The 20,884-nt window shown below is 37.7% G+C and overlaps 1 protein-coding gene across 1 annotated transcript; it reads left to right on the top strand.

Moving 5' to 3' along the window:
* Positions 1-1,946: 1,946 nt before the first annotated feature.
* LOC131658979 (uncharacterized) lies at positions 1,947-2,886 on the top strand. Its single transcript, XM_058928225.1, has 3 exons — positions 1,947-2,432; positions 2,523-2,663; positions 2,755-2,886. The coding sequence occupies exons 1-3, from the start codon at positions 1,947-1,949 to the stop codon at positions 2,884-2,886; spliced, it is 759 nt and encodes a 252-aa protein (XP_058784208.1).
* Positions 2,887-20,884: the final 17,998 nt, after the last annotated feature.

Raw genomic sequence — 20,884 nt, 5'->3', positions numbered from 1 at the left:
ACATGTTTAACATAGTGGAATAGAATTTCACGACTTGAATAATGTAAAACATAGTTAACAATACCAAAAACACCGGCTCAGAATCAAACCAAAATTATCCAACAAATAAAATAAGAGTTTATTAAAATAACTCTAAAACAAAATGTTCCCCAGTGTTACAAGATTAGAGCATGACACTGACACTACCAAAACTAAACGGATTAACTTTATGAGTTATCCTCACCAAGCACAACGCCACTACTCCTTAATCTGAAAATGATCAACACTAAGGGTGAGACACATTCACAATTAACATATATTATGAGTTCATAAACAACAAAACACCATGAGTAATCATTCACCCTATTGCAACATATTATAGATTTTAGAAAATTCAACCAACAAATCACAACTACAAACCACACCAGTCATATCACCACATTATAACACTGGAATTCATCCACTCATGTTATAAGGAACATAGATAAAAATGCAATGAGACACTATACATGTGATACCAATTCAGGGGATTAACCCATCTCACCGATCCAAACACCACCAGAATACGGCCACCACCAACTCACTAATTCCATACAGTGAGAGTTAGCTACCACTGATCCAAACACCACCGGAATACAGCCACAATATGATTATGAATGTATGCACACATCTAGCATACTAATCATCAATACCAAATCAAGATGAACAATATCATCATAATATAACTCACAGGAAGCGACACCGAATTTAATATATTCAGGCTTCAGCGCCATCAAAAAATCATATCACACAAAATTCACACCAAATATAACGTCAGCATCACAGTTATATCATTACAACATCACCATATTGTCAAATTAATCAAATCATGCACACAATATATAAACACACCATAAGAATTAAATCGAGATTATAGAATATTATATAGAATATCCCATTACTTTTCCAACGCTTCGAACGACAGTTAAAACAGCGTTACAACCGCGAAGATATGTTCAAAGCAAATTATGAAAATATTTTCAGTTTCATAACATATGTGTCAACGCAAAACCTCATGTGTCGACTCATAATTCAAAATTTGGGTTTTTCAAAACATAATGTATCGATGCATGCTCAGACGTATCGACTCATAATATATTCCAGTCTCTGTTTTAGAAAAATGCACAACATTTTTTCTAAGCATACTGCTTCGTGTCAACTCATAAGAGATTTTTTTCAAAACATGTATTGATGCATAGGCTTACGTATCGAAGCATACAACTTCCAGACTTCTGTTTTTATAAAACTACACAGTATGTGTCGACGTGAAACCTCACGTGTCAACTCATATTACGTAAAATACCCAAAAATATGTTCAGAAACCCTGTTCAGACTATGGGGTCTAAATCAAACATCAACAACAGTCTATAGCAACATAAAGTATAACCAATAATCACTCAGTTTCATCAAAATCATCCAATTTACTCTATGGATTCCAAAACCCTAAAACCTCTAATATATACAATTGAGTCAAACAACAAACCTAATCAATTCTATCACCCATAAACCAATAATAGATGCTAAAAGGAATTAGTCACCACTTACCTTAGCCAAAAATTCTTGAACTTCCTCTCCCTCTTCTATACTCTTTCACGTACTTTGAGTTTCTCTTCTTTCTTCCTCTTTGCTTTCTATTTCCCTTTTCTTTTCCAATTTCCTTTACTTTATGAAAAATAGAAATAAATTAGTAAAAGGCTTACATTGTTAACACCTCCCCTTTAGTAACCACCACACTGGCCCAATTACTATAATCCTCAATATTTTCCAATAAATCATCAAAAGTTCCAAATAATCCAATTAAATTAAATAATTGAAATTATGGGGTGTTACTGCCCCAGCCTTGTGTCAACGGGCATCAAATCACAATTTTAATCCCAGAAGTTGAGTATCTTGCAGGTGTCAAAGCTTGCAAGCACAATATGCACAACATGATCGTTTGGCCGAAATTTTCCACACCGTTAACGGTGGTTGCTTTGAAAAACAACTTAAATCCTATTTGGAAGGACTTCAACAGATGGGGGATTACATCCCTAGGGAAAGGGTCCTATGAATTATCATTTTCCACCCTAGGGGATGTTCGTCGTGTTCGCTCAGTCGCGTCTTGGAATCTGCAACCTGGACACTTGAAACTAATTGCATGGACAAGAGATTTCAACCCTAATATGCAAAAGAACACCAATTCTCAGGTTTGGGTTAGAATTTATGGTTTAGCTCAGGAGTATTGGAGGCCTAAAATACTGTTTCCTGTTGCTAGTAGCATTGGAATTCTTATTTGTACATATGTGATTGGAACAAAAACTTTATTTGAGATAACTTTTGGGCATTATGTCCGAGTATTGGTGGATATTGATTTAACTCAACCCTTGCGGAATAAGTTTCTAGTAGAGAGGCAGGGGTATGCTTTCTTCGTTAAGGTTAGTTAAGATAACCTTCCTGATTTTTGCGATCACTGCCACACCATCGGTCATCATGTTAGGTAGTGTAGGCATCTCTTGGTTGGGAAGGACGTGAAAAAGGTTAAAGAAAAAGCAAAGCAAAAACCCAACCTTAACTCTGAGGCTACCTTTGTCCAGGTTAGAGATGGGCGTAAGGTTGGTGAAACATCCAATGTCAGAAATGAGGAAACTTTGAATAGAGATATACCGGTTCTAGTGGTGAACAATCCCATTCAAAATATTCCTATTTCTCTGGTCCCTCCACAAAAATGACCAAACTTTAAATGATAATGGTGCTCAGGATGAACCAATTACTCTAGCAGAAAATGATTGTATCCCTGGACTTGATAAAAATGATCCTATTGTGCAAGCTAGAACTGATAACATGTTTGATTCTCTCAATACTATTAACAATGATACCGATAGTTGTTAGTGCTTTTATTGGCTGATTGGCATCTATGTTTGGCTAAAACATAATAGCAGTAAATCATAATACAATTGTGAATCTTGCAAGTGTAAAATGAACAAAACAGGTACAAGCAAGATGTTACATGGAATGTCATGACATTAACTCATGACATCGCGCCTGCAGAACTGGAAGAAAGATTCAGGTTGTATTCAACAGCTACAGAATATTCTATGTAAATATTTTGTAATCCTATGTGGCACATTTTTTAATGGTCAAAGGAATAATTGAAGAATCAGATCAGAAGATTGAAGATTTAGGAAGAATCAGATCAGAAGATTGAAGATTCAGCAATTTCTAAATTAGGAAACTCGTGCTTAGAAGACCTCATTTGTAGCAGAATATTTCTGCATATTTATAATAGCAAGGAGTGCTCCGATTTGTAAGCCCAGATCCAATTGGGATCAGGTTATAAATAGTAAATTTTTGTAACCTAGTTTAATATAGAAAACCTTGTTTTAAACGATGTAGTCATTAGGGTTTCTATAGGTAGACCACCCAAGTTATAGGATGGCTGCCATGTCCTTCTCGAAACCTGTAGGTTAGAGAAGTGATTGTCCTCACTCGAAACATGTAGGTAAGAGTTGAGTATTGTAAACTTGATTGAAGCTGTGAAGCAAGATCAAGTATGTGTTCATTGTTAATTGTGTAAATAGCTATTACAGGGTTGTAACAGTTAGGTATCACTAGGGAGTGAGCAGAGGTTCTCTTGTCTTGGATGGAGTTCTGAGATAAAGGTTTCATTGGGTAGTGACTAGGTAAACCAGAGGTTGTTTATTTGTAAACTAGAGGTTGTTTACATAAAATAGTACTACTGATAGTGAAATCTTCTTCCTGGTTGGTAGCCCCCAGAGTAGGTAGTTAGACCGAACTGGGTTAACAATTAACTGTGTTATTTATCTTCTGTATTGTTTGTTTATTTGTGAATGTCATGACTTTGTTTATAACATCAGGTTCAGAAGTGTTAGCTGTTCCTAAACAGAACCATGTAAAAATTATAATCTGGTTATGTCTACTGAACGTGTATGATCCCAGGTCTCATTGACTCTTTCTAGGAGTAATTAAATAGTGAGGGATCTTTCTCTTCTGCTTATGCTACATTAATAATAAATCAGATGTCTTGACAAGGGATTGACATCTGAGTCTATCATACCAAAATTTTCAATTGGGATCAGAGCAGGCATCCTGTCTGTTTCTGGATGAGATCCATGAGGGGTAAATTCTAGTTGTGGTTGTCATACCCCAAATTTGTCCTACCCCTTTACTTTTAACTAGCTTAGACTTCTCATTTCATATGCATCGTATTTCCATTACTGTATTAACATAACTCATGCATTCAATTATTGAATAAGCATCTTGGCGTAGGATCAATGGTCACAGAAGGATCTATGGTTCCATGTGGTTTATTTTTCTGCACTATACCAACTGGTTCAGTTGAGGTCTTGTCCAATATATGGGTCCGTCCATTGTATGAAGTGTGGTTTCATTACTACTTGTGATTCAAGTCGTTCTATTGGACTTCATTCAAAAGCTTTGAACTTGGATTAAAATTCTTATAGATCAAGGTGTCTTCGTCTGTTTAGTGGGGTTACGAGACAACAGTCAGAGTTCGAGGCAAAATCGGAATTCACATGGAGTTCTGGAAATTATGACAAATGTGAAGATGTGTTTAAGCTTTGACTCTCGGTCAAAGTCAAACCATGGGAGGTTGACTTTTGACCAAAGTCCACATGAATTCTTATTAGGCTCCATTCAAGCTTAAGTACAATATTTGATTGATACTTCAATTGCAAGAAATAAAGAAAAAAACCATTTGGCCATGTTCATTATAACTTTGATCCTACTCGCTACAAGAAGTCCACACAACATAAATACAAGCTTTCCATTACAAAAAGTCTACCTCATTCACAAAATTCAAGCATTCAGAATAAGGTTCTTTGATAATCACAGCATGACACGTGAGGTTAATTGGAGCTCCATTTATCATGACAGTTTGAGGTGTATGATTCATGAAGGTTTCCTCCATCTAATTACAATGATTGAATCAAGATGGGTTAAAGATGTGTAAGGTTCCTGGAAATAACTCAAAAGGGAAACATATTCATAATGCGAGGCAAATTTTAAAGAAGAAGGTTCAAACTTTAATTGAAAAAGTTTTGTTCATTACAAAGAGTTCATTATAACCATATCACCAACACATCAATACTGTTCCAAGTCTATTCAAATCCAATACCAAACACATATTTCATTACAAATCCAAGACCATTTGCATCATATACAATACAGGGACACAAAATTTGAAGCTTAAAACATAATGTTTGGATCTTATTCTAAACCGTGTCTCTATTCAACTTCGTCGTGACTTCGTCTTCCATGTTGTGACTCCATTTTGAAGTGTTCTTCCACAAGCTTTTATGACGTACCAATGCATCTCAAGCCACCTGCATCAATACAAGGTACACCAGGGTCAAACTTTGCCGTATCAAAAAGATCGTTCGAGCACCAGCAGAATAACGAGATCAGCCTTGCACACATACAGAACCGCGCCAGTTTCTTGATAAAATCCCAAAACATAGCTATACTACTCAGGGCATTGAATGTCACAAGAGATGAGGGTTCTGAAGCTCTTTTGGATGGGAATCCTGAAGGTACAGGTGACGAATCTGCAAATAAAAACAAAGTCAAAACCAAAGTCCAAACTTGCAGAATTCAAAACAGACCTGCACTATTAAAAAAAAAACAACACAACTACCAACTCTATATATTAGAAAAAGGCTGCAAAAAAGATCATTCAATCTCAGATAAAATTTCAAGAACCATAGCATACTAACTTTCAACTAACGACTACAAACCATTTACATCAACACAATACATTATTCTGTTAAACCATCCAGTATCCAAACTCAAACAGCTTACATAACAGTTTTTAGCAACATGTAACCAACCTCTAACCAACTTCAAAACAGAAAACCAACTATAACAGACTCAATCTCCACCCTCCAATTCATAACAGAAATCACCATCTAATGGCCCTCAATCCTCACTCCCTAACTGATTTCACTCCCTCTAAAACTTCTCAAAACAGAATCTCCCTCGACGATCTCCAGGCTTCACTCATCATCATTCAACCCCTTCCCCATTTTCTGAGATCTCGATTCACTCCCCACCATAATTCTGGACAATCTTCATCATTCACAAAAAATTCAAAAACCTTCACTTTACGCACTATTCATCCTCTCCCTCCACAATTCAAAACTCACGCTCATTCACCACCACCATAACCACCTCCTTCATCCTTCTCTCTGAATCCTCTCTTCTCCCTCAATTCTCTCCATATCCACCTCACACTGTCTGCCAACCCTCACCATCACCATACGCTCAGAACAACAACTCTTAGAGCTTCAACATCTGAAGCTCTAAGCAGTGAGCTAAACCTCCGCCACACCTTCAATCATCATCTCTCAGCTCTCAATCACTCAACCACGACAATAAGGATTCACAGAAGGAAGAAGAAGAAGAAGAGAAAACAGAAAACTCAAAGAAGAAGAACAATTCAAAACGAGATAGCGAAGATTACCGTTCCTTGAAGACTTCAACTGGATTTCTCTACATTTTCGTTGAGTTCACAGAAGCACCGAACTCCCTCTGCCGAACACGTATTAGAACATTGAGTGGGAGGAACGAATTGACGAAAAGGCTAGAGCAAATCTGAGAGGAAATTCGAGTCAAGTTCTAAAACGGAAGTGAAAAGAGAAACGAGAAGGAGGCTGCCGCGAGTGACCGCCGTTGACCGGCGCAAGACATGTCAAAGATCTGCTTGGAGTGATCCCTCCGCCGCCGTCGCTCGTTCGCGAGAGAGAGGAAGCTGATAGGTCACATACTGAACCCTAAATCCTCTTTCTATTGGATTTTTATTAATTGAATTAAGTGACATTTAACCGGTAATTAATCTGAATTAATTGGTGTAAATGTATTTTAACATAAGGTTTAAATTGGCATGATTAATAAGGTCAATGTAAATCCATCTGATTAATTGGAAATAATTGGGGTTAATGTCGCTAGAATCAATTTGAATATGGATAGGGAAACTGAACAAAAACGGATCCTGGGCCTGCGAATCTTTTGCTTTCTGCACACCCCTAGCTTGGGCCCAAACGCCTTTATAACTGATTTTAGTTCTTCATTGTTTTTACTTATACACCCCTCCTGTTAGGCAGATTTAGGTTTTGTTCTAATTTTGTTTTACCTCTAACTTTTGACTCATAATTCAGTTTTTGATTAAATAAAAAATGAATAAAAATAGGTTTTAGATAGATATATGTGTGTATATATTTTTGGTATTTTTTGTAGATTTTTAGAATTTGCTTGTCTATTTTTAATAAATCTTGTCTTCATATATGTTTATCCTCCTTCATGTTTTGCTAGGTTTTACAAAGTGATTTCGTTTAACACCTTAGGATCAGAATTTAATCACCAATTTTTGTATGATTGCTGTAGACTAACCCATGCTGTTGTGTTTAAAAAAATGAACTCCTAATTCTTTGTTTTGATTGGTATTTGGTTAGCTTTGTTTAACTCGATTAACATGCGTCTCTAATGGATGTTTGTAGCGTTTGTGCTCTCAAATTGAAATGCATTTATGCAATAGCCTTGGTTTTCTTTTGCACATATAATTAGGGATGTTTAGAGATCCTAAAACCTGGAATTGAAAATTTTAAATCATATTTTCCCATTTTACTCGATTTTTCTTTATCACATGTAAATAACTTGTTTTTGGTTGACGATTGCACCGTAACTTGTACAAATGACCCGTAATTTTGCGTGGAACTTCTTGGCATGACTTTGTGGTTGTTTAGGCATCTAGTATAGGCTATTTGCTACTGAATTGTACCATTTGATTGCATGTTTCTAACTTCATTCACAATTTGAAACCGTTTAGCTAGTATTAACCTAGTGTTGTCTAGTTTTGGTTAGAGTTTTGTATTGCTTCATGCTAATTGGCTAATATAGATTAACATAGGATATTGGAACTAAATGAATGAGTTTGCTACTGACTTCAAGCCTAGTTCATGTATTCACTTGTTTTTGTTTTGATTAATTGATGTTTGTCCGCTAATTGGTAAGTAACGATGCATGCGATACTTTGGTAACTTCTTGTGGATATTTTTGTATGACACTGTGATGCTTTTGTATTTGATTTGGGACATTCAATCCCTTGTTTTGCTACTGACTTGGGGCTTCTTTCTCTCGTGTCCATGCTTAGCCTCTCATTCCTTGCTTTGATGTTGCTTATTCCTTATTATTGCTTGCCATGTTCCCTTGGACTCTTCCTTCTTTGTTAAGAGGAATTGAGATAGGATAGTTATCCTTGACCTTAGGGCCATGAATAGATTAGAATAACTTAGATTAGATGTTAGATCTAGTTCCCTATTGCATTCTTTTCTTTTTCAACTCTTTAAAACATTAATAAAAGGAAGAGGCGAATCACATTAAGAAAGTGATAGAGAAATGAGTGGGAATCATTCCCTAATCTGTTTCTCAATCACTTAGGGGCATAGAAACGAGTGGGATTCATTCCCTAATCTGTTTCTCGGTCACTACTTAATGGGAGAGAAATGAGTGGGATTCATTCCCTAATCTGTTTCTCAAACATTAATTAATGGAAGAGAAATGAGTGGGATTCATTCCCTAATCTGTTTCTCGAACATTACATAATGGGATGGAAGTGAGTGGGCTTCATTCCCTAATCTGCTTCTCGATCATTATACATTTTATGTGATTCGACTCGCAAACAAATTCCCCTTTAAAAGCTACACAACCAAAAACACCTAAAACACCTAATAATGGTTCAGATTAAAACAAAGTGGAGAAAGTGGTGAGTGGCCCGGTATTGGGAACTGTTCATCACTCATCCACGTTAAAAGATACAAACCAATCATTTCTTTTTCTTTTGCCTCTTTGGCACCTAAGGGCACCGTTATCTCCGCTCCATTGCATCCTAGGCTGTCCCCTTATGCAAGAGCGCGAGCGTTAACTCCGCCCAACTAAAAAACACAAAACAAACAGAAAATCTTTAGCCGAGCTACAGTAACTCTGATTCCTGAAAAGGATACGTAGGCAGCGGGGTAGGGCCCGTGCGAGTACAATTCTTTATTTCCCCTACATTTTGCATTCATTCGCATTTAGATTTTAGACATAGATATACACCCTTTAGATAGAAACAAACATAGGTGGATACCATCGAGTACGATGGGCGTGAGGGGTGCTAGCACCTTCCCCTCGCGTAACCGACTCCCGCACCTAGATTCTCTGGTCGCAAGACCCTGTTCCTTCCCTTTGTTAGGTTTTCTGATATTCCTTTCCCTTTTGGGATAAATATATTGGTGGCGACTCTGTTCATTTTTTCGCGAGCGTGCGACAGCGGTAAAAGTAGAAGATTGTTTGAACAAAGAATGTTCATATTGTATGGTCCCTTGAAGTGGAGGATGGACGTATATGATTAGACCTACCTGACCTAAGAGCTGCGATGTTGGAACAAGGAGTGCTAAATCCAAAGACTTCATGCGGGAGTGAAGAACTTGAATTTCAGAACTAACTCGACTGGTGTCTATGAATAGAGGAGAACCGCTTCAAAACCTTCATGTGGGATTGGATATATTAATAAGGTAATCTCTATACCTTTTGTGAGTTTGTCAGGTCAGGATTTTGGTTAGGTCTAGTCGGTTGCTTGGTGCAGAAGCAAGCATTGTTCAAGATTGAGCAACAATCAATTTGTAGTTGTCATCCTTACTACTAACACTTAAAGTAAGCATTGTGTGAATTTTGTTTAGGTGAGACTATTTTCTGCTGCATAGTCACTGAGAAACCCTAGGGTTATGTATAATCAACACAACGTATGGAAGGTATTAACAGCTATAATTAAAGTGTCAAAGATACTTGAGTATGCTCTCAAGTCCACTCATAATCAACAATATTCATAATAATCTGCAAGTGTGTACCTTGAAATTTTCAAGGTTGAAGTGTTCCTAGAAGGAGGAACAAATATTCTACTAGACGTTAGGACATTAAGAACTGGTATGCAGCTTCCAGCTGAAGAACAGATGTTCTGGTGCTAAACTAATGTAGTGTGAAAACATTGGTTTGGAACCTAATCCTGGTCTGGAAGAGGAGACATCTGGCTAAGTTAATAAGGACACGATTAATATGTGCTCAGTTCCACTAAGAAAACTCATAAAGGTCTTCCTTTCTAATCCTTTGTGTTGTACTTATGAAGAGCCTATATCTGTGAGTTTCCTCTGATCATCGAAACCAGATAAGAATTCATAACCATATAGCAGTTGTTGGAGCTGAATACTGTGTCCCTTTCACAGTGAAATATGGTTAAGAATGTGTACTTCCCTAGTTTTTATCCAGAAAGGGTAGTGTTGTTTAAAATCAAGGAAATCAGATGGATCTGACTAATTCTATGTCATGCTATAACTATGTCTGTTCCAGAAACCTAGCTGAGGGAATCTCCTCTACATGTACAGACTATAGCATCCTTCATCTCAAAATAAAAATCAAAGTCTGAAGAAAATGTTAATTGAGATGCTGGCTAATTTTTCCATCATATGTCTGGATATTGCTGATAATTGGATTATTCTGTTATTAACCTGAGTGTTGTCAATTTGACATTAAAGATGTTAACCAAGAACCATGAAGGATGATGTTATATCTAATGTTACAACATCTCAAGATCTTCAGTTATCTGTTTATTTGCTTAGAACAGAAAGTATAAATGTGAAGAGGTAATCAGTCAGAATGACCTAGTGTGAGTAGCAAATTCTAACTGAAAAGTTGGTAAGTACTTTGACGGGAGACTTAGTACTTATTAGGTTTAGAACCTTGATGTTGGACTGTGAAGAAGATCTTCTAGCCTTGATTTCTCAATTATCTTCACACATCAAAGAAGAGGGAAAGAGTCTATGATGTGGCATACTGATTCTGCTGAATATCTTGATGGGAGCTGGATATTTACAAGGTCTGTATAAAACAACTCAGACGTGTATATTGAAGTCAATTTATGGTTATACAATCATAGTTTCTTCTATTTCAAGATACAGAGTGTGGCAATCTGGATCCTGTGTAGCAAGCAAACTGAGGTTCCTAAACTTGGAAACTGTGGAAAATTCCAAATGAAGGGAACTTCAAGGACGAACATCAAAGATGTCCTAAAGTTGTATATCTCAGGGTGAGTAAAATAGTATGAAGATCAACAAAGACAATGTTTTTCCGCTTCTATCCATTTTGCAAAGTCTTTTCAAAGACTAATCTTGAAGAAAGAAGAACAAATTCAAACAAAAACCTCAGAACATAACTCAAATTGTGTTTATCCTCAATGACCAGCAAAGAATATTCTTTGCATTATCATATGACGACATGAATTGATGGTGTGTATCACTTGTTCTTATCTAAGTGCATGATCAAACCTATGCACAAGTCCACCTGGTGCAGTCTGTTCACAAATAACATGTCTTGATAAAGTCTTTGGTTAAAGTCCAAGTATGTTGTTTAAATTGCTCAGGTTTATAGAGTCTTTTCGTTTTGGTTGAGTCTTTTCCCTCTTGGGTAAATCGATTTCCCTGCAGCAATTTTCAACAAAATCACATTCTGGACAGCATGAAATCGATTTCCCTCCTGGGTAAATCGATTTCCCGAGTGTATTTTCCGCCAAATTCCCTTCTGGAACAGAGTGAAATCGATTTCACTCCTGGGGAAATCGATTTCCCTGGGGCGAAATTCAAAAAAAATAGAGAGGGAAGCTTGACATCATTTTGGCACCTTTTTTATTTGATCATTTTACCAATTTTCCACCTCATCAAAATTAACTCCTTCATTAAACCCACTTAAACCTCATTTTACCATTTAAATTCCACTTAAACACCAATTAACCACAAATTAATTACCAAACACAAAAAGACCAATTTGCCACTACTCTTGCTCCAATTCTATAAATAGAGACCTCTACTCTCTCATTTCTCAAGCTTGGAGTGCCAAAAAATTGCTTGCAAATTCATTTCTCACCCTTTCCAAAACCCTCACCCAAAGTTCATTTTCATAGAATTAGTGAGATTCACATTTAATCTTACTAGTTTTGATCTAAACCTTCTACATTTCTCTCTTTGCTTTGCTTGTCCATCTCCAAATTTGAAGGATCTACACACATTGTGCTTGTTCTTGAAGTTACTTCAACATTTGTTTCAAGAATTGGTAAATTCCTAAACTCTAAGATGTAGATCTTTGTTGCTTGTGTTCAATGCATCTTTGATGCTATATTGGTCATATTTGATGGTGAATTGATGGAAATTTCGTGCTCAAGTTGATGTGTGATCATAAGGTGTTTGTATATTTGTTCAAATCAAGTTTCATGCGTTTAAATGATGTTTTTGCTGAAATTTACACTGATGAAATCGATTTCCTTAAGGCTGAAATCGATTTCCTACTGAACGTAACTTGTTTTTTTTGAAAACTGCACTATGGAAATCGATTTCCCCCTGCATGAAATCGATTTCCTGCTGGCAGAATGTGGTTTTTTTGCCTTTTTTATGCTTGTCTTGGCTTCCTACTTCCTCCACTTCATTAATATCATTGGATCTAGGATGTTGATAGGTTTGAAATGACCTAATCCATAATATTAGATGAATGATATTAATGATAGTGTGAGTTGACTATCTTTTGTGAATTTTATTCTTCTTCCTCCATTTCATTAATATCATTGGATCTAAGATGTTGATAGGTTTGAAATGACCAAATCCATAATATTAGATGAATGATATTAATGATAGTGTGAGTTGATTATCTTTTATGATTTTATTCTTCTTCTCTTTTTTTCTTTTGATCGATGAAAGTCCTAATACTTTGAGAATTCTTATGGATTCTTATTAAAGACTAGATCGTTACCTATTTTCTTTTCATGCGGTATTGCTTTCGGAGAATGATCTACATATCGTTTCTCTCGCATGCATTAGCACATAAAGTTTTGACCGGCCTCATTGTAGGGTGATTTCTACATAAATCACTTGGCGATCTGCTTAACATAGCGCAATATTTCGTGTTCCGAATAAAAAAGATCAAATATGGAAGAGAATTGTATGCGGTTGATTTAAGACTTATGGAGGTTTATCGTGTAGTCGCTATGATTTTATCAAGCTTCTGATAAATTTCTATTGAATTTAAATCCGAGTACATCCTTCACTCACCATCGATCTTTCTTACTAACTTTGATAACATACTTGACAAGTTTCAAGATGGTTATCTTTAACATTTAACAACTAACTTTAATTTCCGCAATTTATTATATCGCTCTTTACATTTTATGCTTTATTGCTTTATTTCATCATATTTACATTCCGCCATTTTTCCTTTGTCCATTTGGACGTTTATATTTCCGCTATTTTCTCTTTGTCCATTTGGACGCTATGTTTATGCTTCCGCTATTTTTCTTTTGTCCACTTGGACCATACTTTACTTTTATGCTAAAACACTAATAAATAACAAAAATCTAAAAAACATATAAGGCTCTCTTTTGGACTATTGGTTACTATCCTGAGCATTTTGGAGATTCGGACTTATGGACTTAGTGCCTCTGGACCCCCTATTATGTTATTACTCTGCTGTTATTCTGTCTGTCTGGCATTGGATTGTTGCCTGTTTGTATGTGCAGGTATTTCCTTGAAAGTCCTTGATGGTTAATTCCAAGGCATTGAGATAAGGATTTTACCCGAAAACAGCCGTTACTCTGCCCGATTTTCGTCAGAATTTTAATGTGCTTAATGCAAAGTGGTGCTAAGACAATAAGTTCATATGGATCCCCAAGTGATAATGTTGGTTTAGTATTGATATTCTAAAGGAAGGGAAATCTACCTTGACTCACAATGTGAAGTGTTGGCTTCTTATTTCGGTTAGACGGTTCTTTTCCTTAGCTTTTATTTTACGCAATAGGATAGCCTCTTCATCTCCTCCCATTCTTAAATTTTCAAAATCTTCTCCCTTTTTCCAAAATATTCTTATGTTTGCAATCTTTTTTTTAACATTTTCTTTAAAAATTTCTTTTGCCCTTAGTGGCTTTTTCTTCAAAGTTTAGACACCGTTAATTGTCGAAACGAGTGGTTATACCCCACGATTTTGAAATTGATTGATATAATGAGATCTTTTCCGCGTGAGAGAGCTAGTGGCATACTCGTTGATTTTATCCGAGTTGGAGCCCTTCTTTCATTAGCGATGCAAAGAACTCGTTTGTTCTCATGCTCAAGATCAATGGCTGAGTATTTCTCTCCAACGATGATAAAGTGTTTATTCGTTTTTAAAACGTTTTTCCCTTTAAGCGGAACTACATTAGCTCTGACTTCTCCATTGCACCGAGGAGGTATGTAGGCACAAAGCTTCACGCTTTGCCGAGCTTATTTTAAAATAAAACAAACCCTTTTTAGCACACACGACACAGATTTTCAAAAAGGTTCCTGTGGAGTACCACAGATATGAGGGGTGCTTAAAACCTTCCCCTCATATAATCAACACCCGAACCTGAGTTCTCTTTCTTGTTTTAAAAACAAAACTTTGGGTTTTTCGTTCTTTTCCCTTTTCCTTTGAAAAAATAAAGCGCGGTGGCGATTTCAAACGAAATATTGATTCGAGTCAATCCTATGGCTTCGATATCAGATTTTCCCCGCTACAGAAAAATGGCGACTTCACTGGGGATCCAGTTTTAAGTGTGTTAAGCCTATTTTTGTTTATCTGTGTGTTTATCTGTATATATTGTTGTGTGCTTTGTTTGTTTATTTTATTTTTCTTTTTCTTTTTGTGCTCGATGGTTCCTCTGTGATGAGATAAAGTTCTAACCCGAACTTTGGTGAGTAACTTAAGATAGGAGGTGGTAAGACCAATAGTCGCATGTCAGGAGCAACCCTAACCATGAGCGTCATATGGTGGAACCCCAATCAGTGGAGGCCTCATGGAAGGTAGTAGAGGTTGTTACGAACCATCGTGATAACGCTATTACTTTCAATAGTGAGTGTCCGTAGAAGCTGAATGGCCTAGAACCTTTTTTAACCCATCTAAGCCTTTTTAGGATGTAGTGCAGAAACAAGATCAAGTACCAATTTGAGCTTGTTGTCATGCGATACTACGCTCAGACGAGGTCTTTTTAGGCATATTATTGGCGCCCATGAGCAATTGTGCGTGCCGGTAATATCCGATAGAAGATTGAAAACTCTGGGAACCTTTGTAGAACCCGATTGGCAGGTACAAAACTCCTTAGATCACGCCTTGTGGGATGGGTAGACCCATGGCTCCATGCTCGTGACGTCGAACCTAAGAACCTGGACTGTGTGATTTTATGTGATTTGCTGTGATCTTGCGTGCTCTTGATTGTGGTTGATGCATAAACCATGCATTCATAAAAATGACATTCACAAATGGTTTTCAAGGAACTTAGAGACATTTTTTGTAAACATCACAGGTACCATGGATCAAAAGAGAAGCATCAAGAAGTACACTTTCAGGAATTCAAGTGCAAAGGAATTGAAAGAGCTAGCAACTTTGATTCCTAATCTTGACAACTTCAAAAACCGTTATGGGAAATTGATCTCTATCTTGAAGACCAAAGTGGAAAAAGAGATTCTTGAGACTCTTGTGCAGTTTTATGACCCGGTTTATCATTGTTTCACCTTTCCGGATTACCAACTTATGCCCACTTTGGAGGAGTATTCTTATTAGATTGGTTTGCCGGTTACGAATGACATACCGTTTAGTGGTCTGGAGAAAGAGCCTCAGGTTGATGAGATAGCAGAACTCCTTCAGTTGAAGATATCAGATGTGAAAGCAAACATGACCAAAAAAGGAGGAATTTGGGGGTTGACTTCTAAGTTCTTGATTGGAAAGGCTTCTATGTTGGCTAGTAAGGGAAGTATGATTGCTTTTGAGACATTTTTGGCCTTGCTCATCTATGGTTTGATACTTTTTCCAAACATTGACAATTTTGTCGATGTTAATGCTATTCAGATCTTCATGATTGGGAATCCCGTTCCTACTTTTCTTGGGGATACTTATCATTCCATTCACCATAGGAATGATAAGAAAGGTGGACTTATCAACCGTTGCACTCCTTTTCTCTATAAGTGGTTTATTTCGCACTTACCTCAAGCTAAGAATTTCTTAAACAATCCTGATGGTCTCTCATGGTCTCAAAAGATCATGCCTCTTACTAATGGGAATATCCATTGGTACAATCCTGCTTATGACATTGGTGAGATTATTGATAGTTGTGGAGAATTCCCTAATGTACCTCTTCTTGGTATGCAAGGAGGAATTACCTACAACCCCATTCTTGCAAGGCGTCAATTTTGTTACCCCATGAAGGAGTGACCCGCTAGTATTCTTGCGTCAGGAATCTTCTATCTTAATCAAGATGGAAATTCGGATATGAGAAATCGGTTTGTGCGTGCTTGGCACCATGTTGATAGGAAGAGACATTTGGGAACAAAACAATGTGTTGCTCTCAAAGATTACACTGATTGGGTTCGAGCTAGAGCTCATACTTTTCAGATGCCTTATTTACTTGAGGAGCCTTCTCTACCCATTACTCCACCATTATCTGTCACTACTCCTATTGAAAGTAGTGAGGGGCATCTAGAGCTCGTGGCTAAGATGAGATTGGAAAGAGATGCTTGGGAGAAGAAGTTTCATGCTTCGGAAATGGAGAATAAAGAGTTGAAGATACATTTGAAAGAAAAGGATGAAATGCTTGATATCCAAGATGGTTGGTTGATGGAAAAGGATGATCAAATCCGTCATCAAGAAGAGTTGCTTCAACAACATGGTGAAAAGCGAAAGAGACAACAAGAAGATTCAGTTACATGGAAGGAAGTTGCTGATAAGTTGATGGTCGAGAATGCTCATTTGAAGGACTTTTATGAAGACGAGTTGGAGAAGCTCCGTAGGAAGCTGCAGAAAGGAGTTGGATCTTCATCAGAAGTGTTCCCTTCCAGTTTCTAGTTTTTCCTTTGTTTTGTAATTTTGGATCTTTGAATCCTTTTGTAAGCTTTTCTATTATTAATGAAGAATGTTGTTATGTTTTATGTTGTTTTTGCTAATGTTTACAATTAATGTCTTAAAGTTCCTTGAAAACAAAATAATAAAAAATAAAAATCATTTGCATTGCATTTCATGCATCATTTTGCATTTTGGTCTTGCTTCCGAGAGTATTCCCGAGGTCTTATTCAGTGTTCTTCATACAGAATCAAGCTGTCTCACCGGTATAATACTCGAGCTAACTGCAAGAAGAAGATGGAAAGTCTTGAACAAGAGAATCGTGAGCTACGTGAAGAGGTTGTTACTTTGAGATCTGGTGTGGATCGTCTCACTGCTCTGGTTGAGACATTGATGGCTGCTCAGAATCAGAATCAAAATCAGAATCAGGTTCCCCCTCCCAATGCCCAAGCTCGGGGTCAGACCACTGTGATTTCTGAAATTGCTGCTACAACCATTCCTGCTATTCCTGTTGGTGCTACTCAGCAACGTATGCCTAATGGATATCCCTGGGGCATGCCTGAAGGTTATTTGTCTGTTCCTGAGATGACTCGTCCGTTGACTCCTGTTATGGTCAACACATCTCCTATTGTTCATACTGGTCCTTTTGTCCCAGAGCCCATTTATGATGTTGCTCCAAGTGAAATTCAAGACAGAATGGATGGTTTTCAAGATCTGTTTGAAGAACTGCAGAAAGAGATGAAAGCCCTGGGTGGGAAAGAACTTTTTGGAAAGAATGTGCATGATCTTTGCCTTGTTCCCAATGTGAAAGTACCTGCTAAGTTAAAGTTGCCTGAATTTGAGAAATATAAAGGAAATTCCTGTCCTCAGGCACATCTGGTTATGTATGTAAGGAAGATGTCCACTCACACTGATGATCAACGTCTGTTGATCCATTATTTCCAAGACAGTTTGACTGGAGCTGCTTCTAAGTGGTATATGGGCCTTGATAGCACCCATGTTCACACTTTTAATGACTTAGCTGAGGCGTTTGTGAAACAATACAAGTATAATGTGGACATGGCTCTTGATAGAGATCAATTGCGAGCTATGATGCAGAAAGAAAAAGAATCCTTCAAGGAATATGCTCAGAGATGGCGTGAGGTTGCCGCCCAAGTGATTCCTCCGATGGAAGAGAAAGAGATGATTAAGATTTTCCTTAAAACTCTTGGTCCGTTTTACTATAAAAAGATGATTGCAAGTGCTCCTGTAGACTTCACCAAAATGGTGGGTATGGGTGTCAGGCTGGAAGAAGCTGTGCGAGAAGGTCGTCTGGTTCGGAATGACAATTCGTCTGGTGGTGCGAAGAAGTATGGTTCTTCATTCCAGAAGAAGAAAGAATCAGATGCTAATGCTGTTTCTCATGGGAGGAATAGTCGATTCAGAAATCAGTCTCAACAAGTGGCGTCAGCAACTCCTGTTGTGAATTCAGTGCCTGTGGCTCCTGTTAATCAACAACCAGCAAGGCGGAATCCGTATCCTCGAGTTAATATTGATCCTATCCCCATGACGTATACTGAACTGTATCCTGCTCTAATTCATAAGAAGTTGGTTCAACCAAGGTCACCACCTCCTGTTCCAGAGAAACTCCCTTGGTGGTACAAAGCTGATGCCACTTGTGCTTTTCATCAGAATGCTCCTGGGCATGATTTGGAAAACTGTTGGTCCCTAAAGAATGAATTTCAGAGATTGGTCCGTTCTGGAATGCTTTCTTTCCGTGATATTGGCCCAAATGTACAGAACAATCTGTTGCCAACTCATGAAGCGTCTGCTGTGAATATGGTGCATGGATGCCCTGGGAAATATAAGATTTATCGTGTGGAACACATCAGAGGATCATTGGTAGAGATGCATGCCACTCTGTGTGAGTATAGTCATTATGAGCATAATCATGCTGCTTGTAGGATTTGTTCAGTTAATCCTCGAGGGTGTTATATTGTGAGAAGAGATTTACCAGAGATGATAGATCAAAGGCTCATCGAGATTCTGAGGGATAGAGATGAAGATGATGTCAATGTGATTGAACCATGCTTTGAAATCCCGGAATGTGTAGAGATTGGTTACTATGGCAAAGCTGCTGTAGAACCTCTTGTGATATGTTTGCCTGGATCTGTACCTTATAGTTCTGATAAAGCTGTACCCTACAGATACAATGCCACCATGTTAGAAGCTGGAAAAGAAGTCGAGATTAAGCCTCTGTCTTCTGTTGGGAATATAGCAGATGTTAGTAGAGTAACTAGAAGTGGACGAGTTTTTACTCAACCCCAAACAGTTGTGGATGTCCAGAGGAATCCTACTCAAGTGCCCATGAACAATAATGATGCGACAAAAGTTAATGAAGGGTCGTCTTCAGGAAAGGAAATGGATGAGATTTTGAAACTTATCAAGATGAGTAATTATAAGATTGTGGATCAGTTGCATCGCACTCCATACAAGATCTCTATAATGGAGCTGCTGACGAGTTCTCCTGCTCATAGGGATTCTTTAATGAAGATACTTGATCAAGCCTTTGTGGATCATGATGTGACGCTGGATCAGTTTAATGGGGTTGTGAGTAATATCACTGCGTGTAACAATCTGAGCTTCAGTGATGAAGATCTGCCTGAGGAAGGGAGAAATCATAATTTGGCTTTGCACATCTCTGTCAGTTGCAAAGAGGACTCGATGTCCAATGTGTTGATTGATACTGGATCATCTCTGAATGTCATGCCAAAATCCACTCTTGCCAAGCTGTCTTATGGTGGTACACCAATAAGATTTAGTAATGTGATTGTCAAGGCCTTTGATGGATCAAAGAAATCAGTGGTTGGAGAGGTTGATTTACCTATTGGTATTGGACCATTTATCTTCAAGATTACTTTTCAAGTGATGGATATTTTCCCTGCGTACAGTTGCTTATTGGGACGCCCATGGATCCATGAGGCGGGGGCAGTTACTTCGACTCTCCACCAAAAGTTGAAATTTGTGAAAGATGGGAAGATAGTTGTTGTAAATGGAGAACAAGCTTTGTTGATTAGTCATCTCTCTTTGTTCCGTACCATAGAAGCTGATGAAGTGGTCATTGGAACCGCATTCCAAGCCCTGTCTGTTAATGATGAATTCAAAAAGGATGAAGCTTCCATTGCCTCCTTCAAAGATGCTCAACTGGTGGTTCAGAATGGACATTCAGGAGTGTGGGGACAAGTGGTGAGTCTGCAAGAGAACAAGAATAGAGCTGGTATGGGATTTTCTGCCTCGGACAAGTCTGTGATGAAGCCTGAATCTGCTTTTCGTCCTTATCAGGAGATGTTCCATAGTGCTGGGATTCTACATCCGACTCCTCCAGAAGTGAACGCTATCGTTGAAGACGAACCAGAGCCAGAAGTGCCAAACTTTGTGACCCATGGAAAGATGACTAAGAATTGGATCACCATTGACATTCCTGAGTGTACTCATGCTTCAAAGTAATTTGCTTTTATGTTTTTCAAAATCCTTTCATTCTGCCCAAGATGAAAGTGAAGTTGTTGGGGCTTTTTTCTGTTTGTTTTAAACATTAAAATCATCAATAAAAGTCATTTTGTTTCTGCATATACATACTTTTTATCTTTTTGCTTTTTCTGGAAAGTGGTAACACAAAAAACCTTAAAAATGTTTTCATTTGCCATAATCTGCACGATTACATGTTTGCATATATCTTTCCTTTTCCTGAAATAATAATCACTTGTGCAGATTAATCAATAAAACCGTTGAAAGTAATGACCCTGCACCCTCTCCCAACTTCGAGTGTCCTGTGTATGAGGCGGAAGAAGAGAGTGATGAATGTATTCCTGATGAGATTTCCCGACCGCCTGAGCACGAGGAAGACACCATTCAGCCGTATAAAGAACCGTTAGAAGCCATCAACTTGAGTTCTGAACAGGAT

This window comes from Vicia villosa, linkage group LG3 (assembly GCF_029867415.1).
Source record: "Vicia villosa cultivar HV-30 ecotype Madison, WI linkage group LG3, Vvil1.0, whole genome shotgun sequence".
Lineage (NCBI taxonomy): Eukaryota > Viridiplantae > Streptophyta > Magnoliopsida > Fabales > Fabaceae > Vicia > Vicia villosa.
The sequence above is the reverse complement of the archived record's forward strand: the minus strand, read 5'-3'. Positions and strand labels throughout refer to the sequence as shown.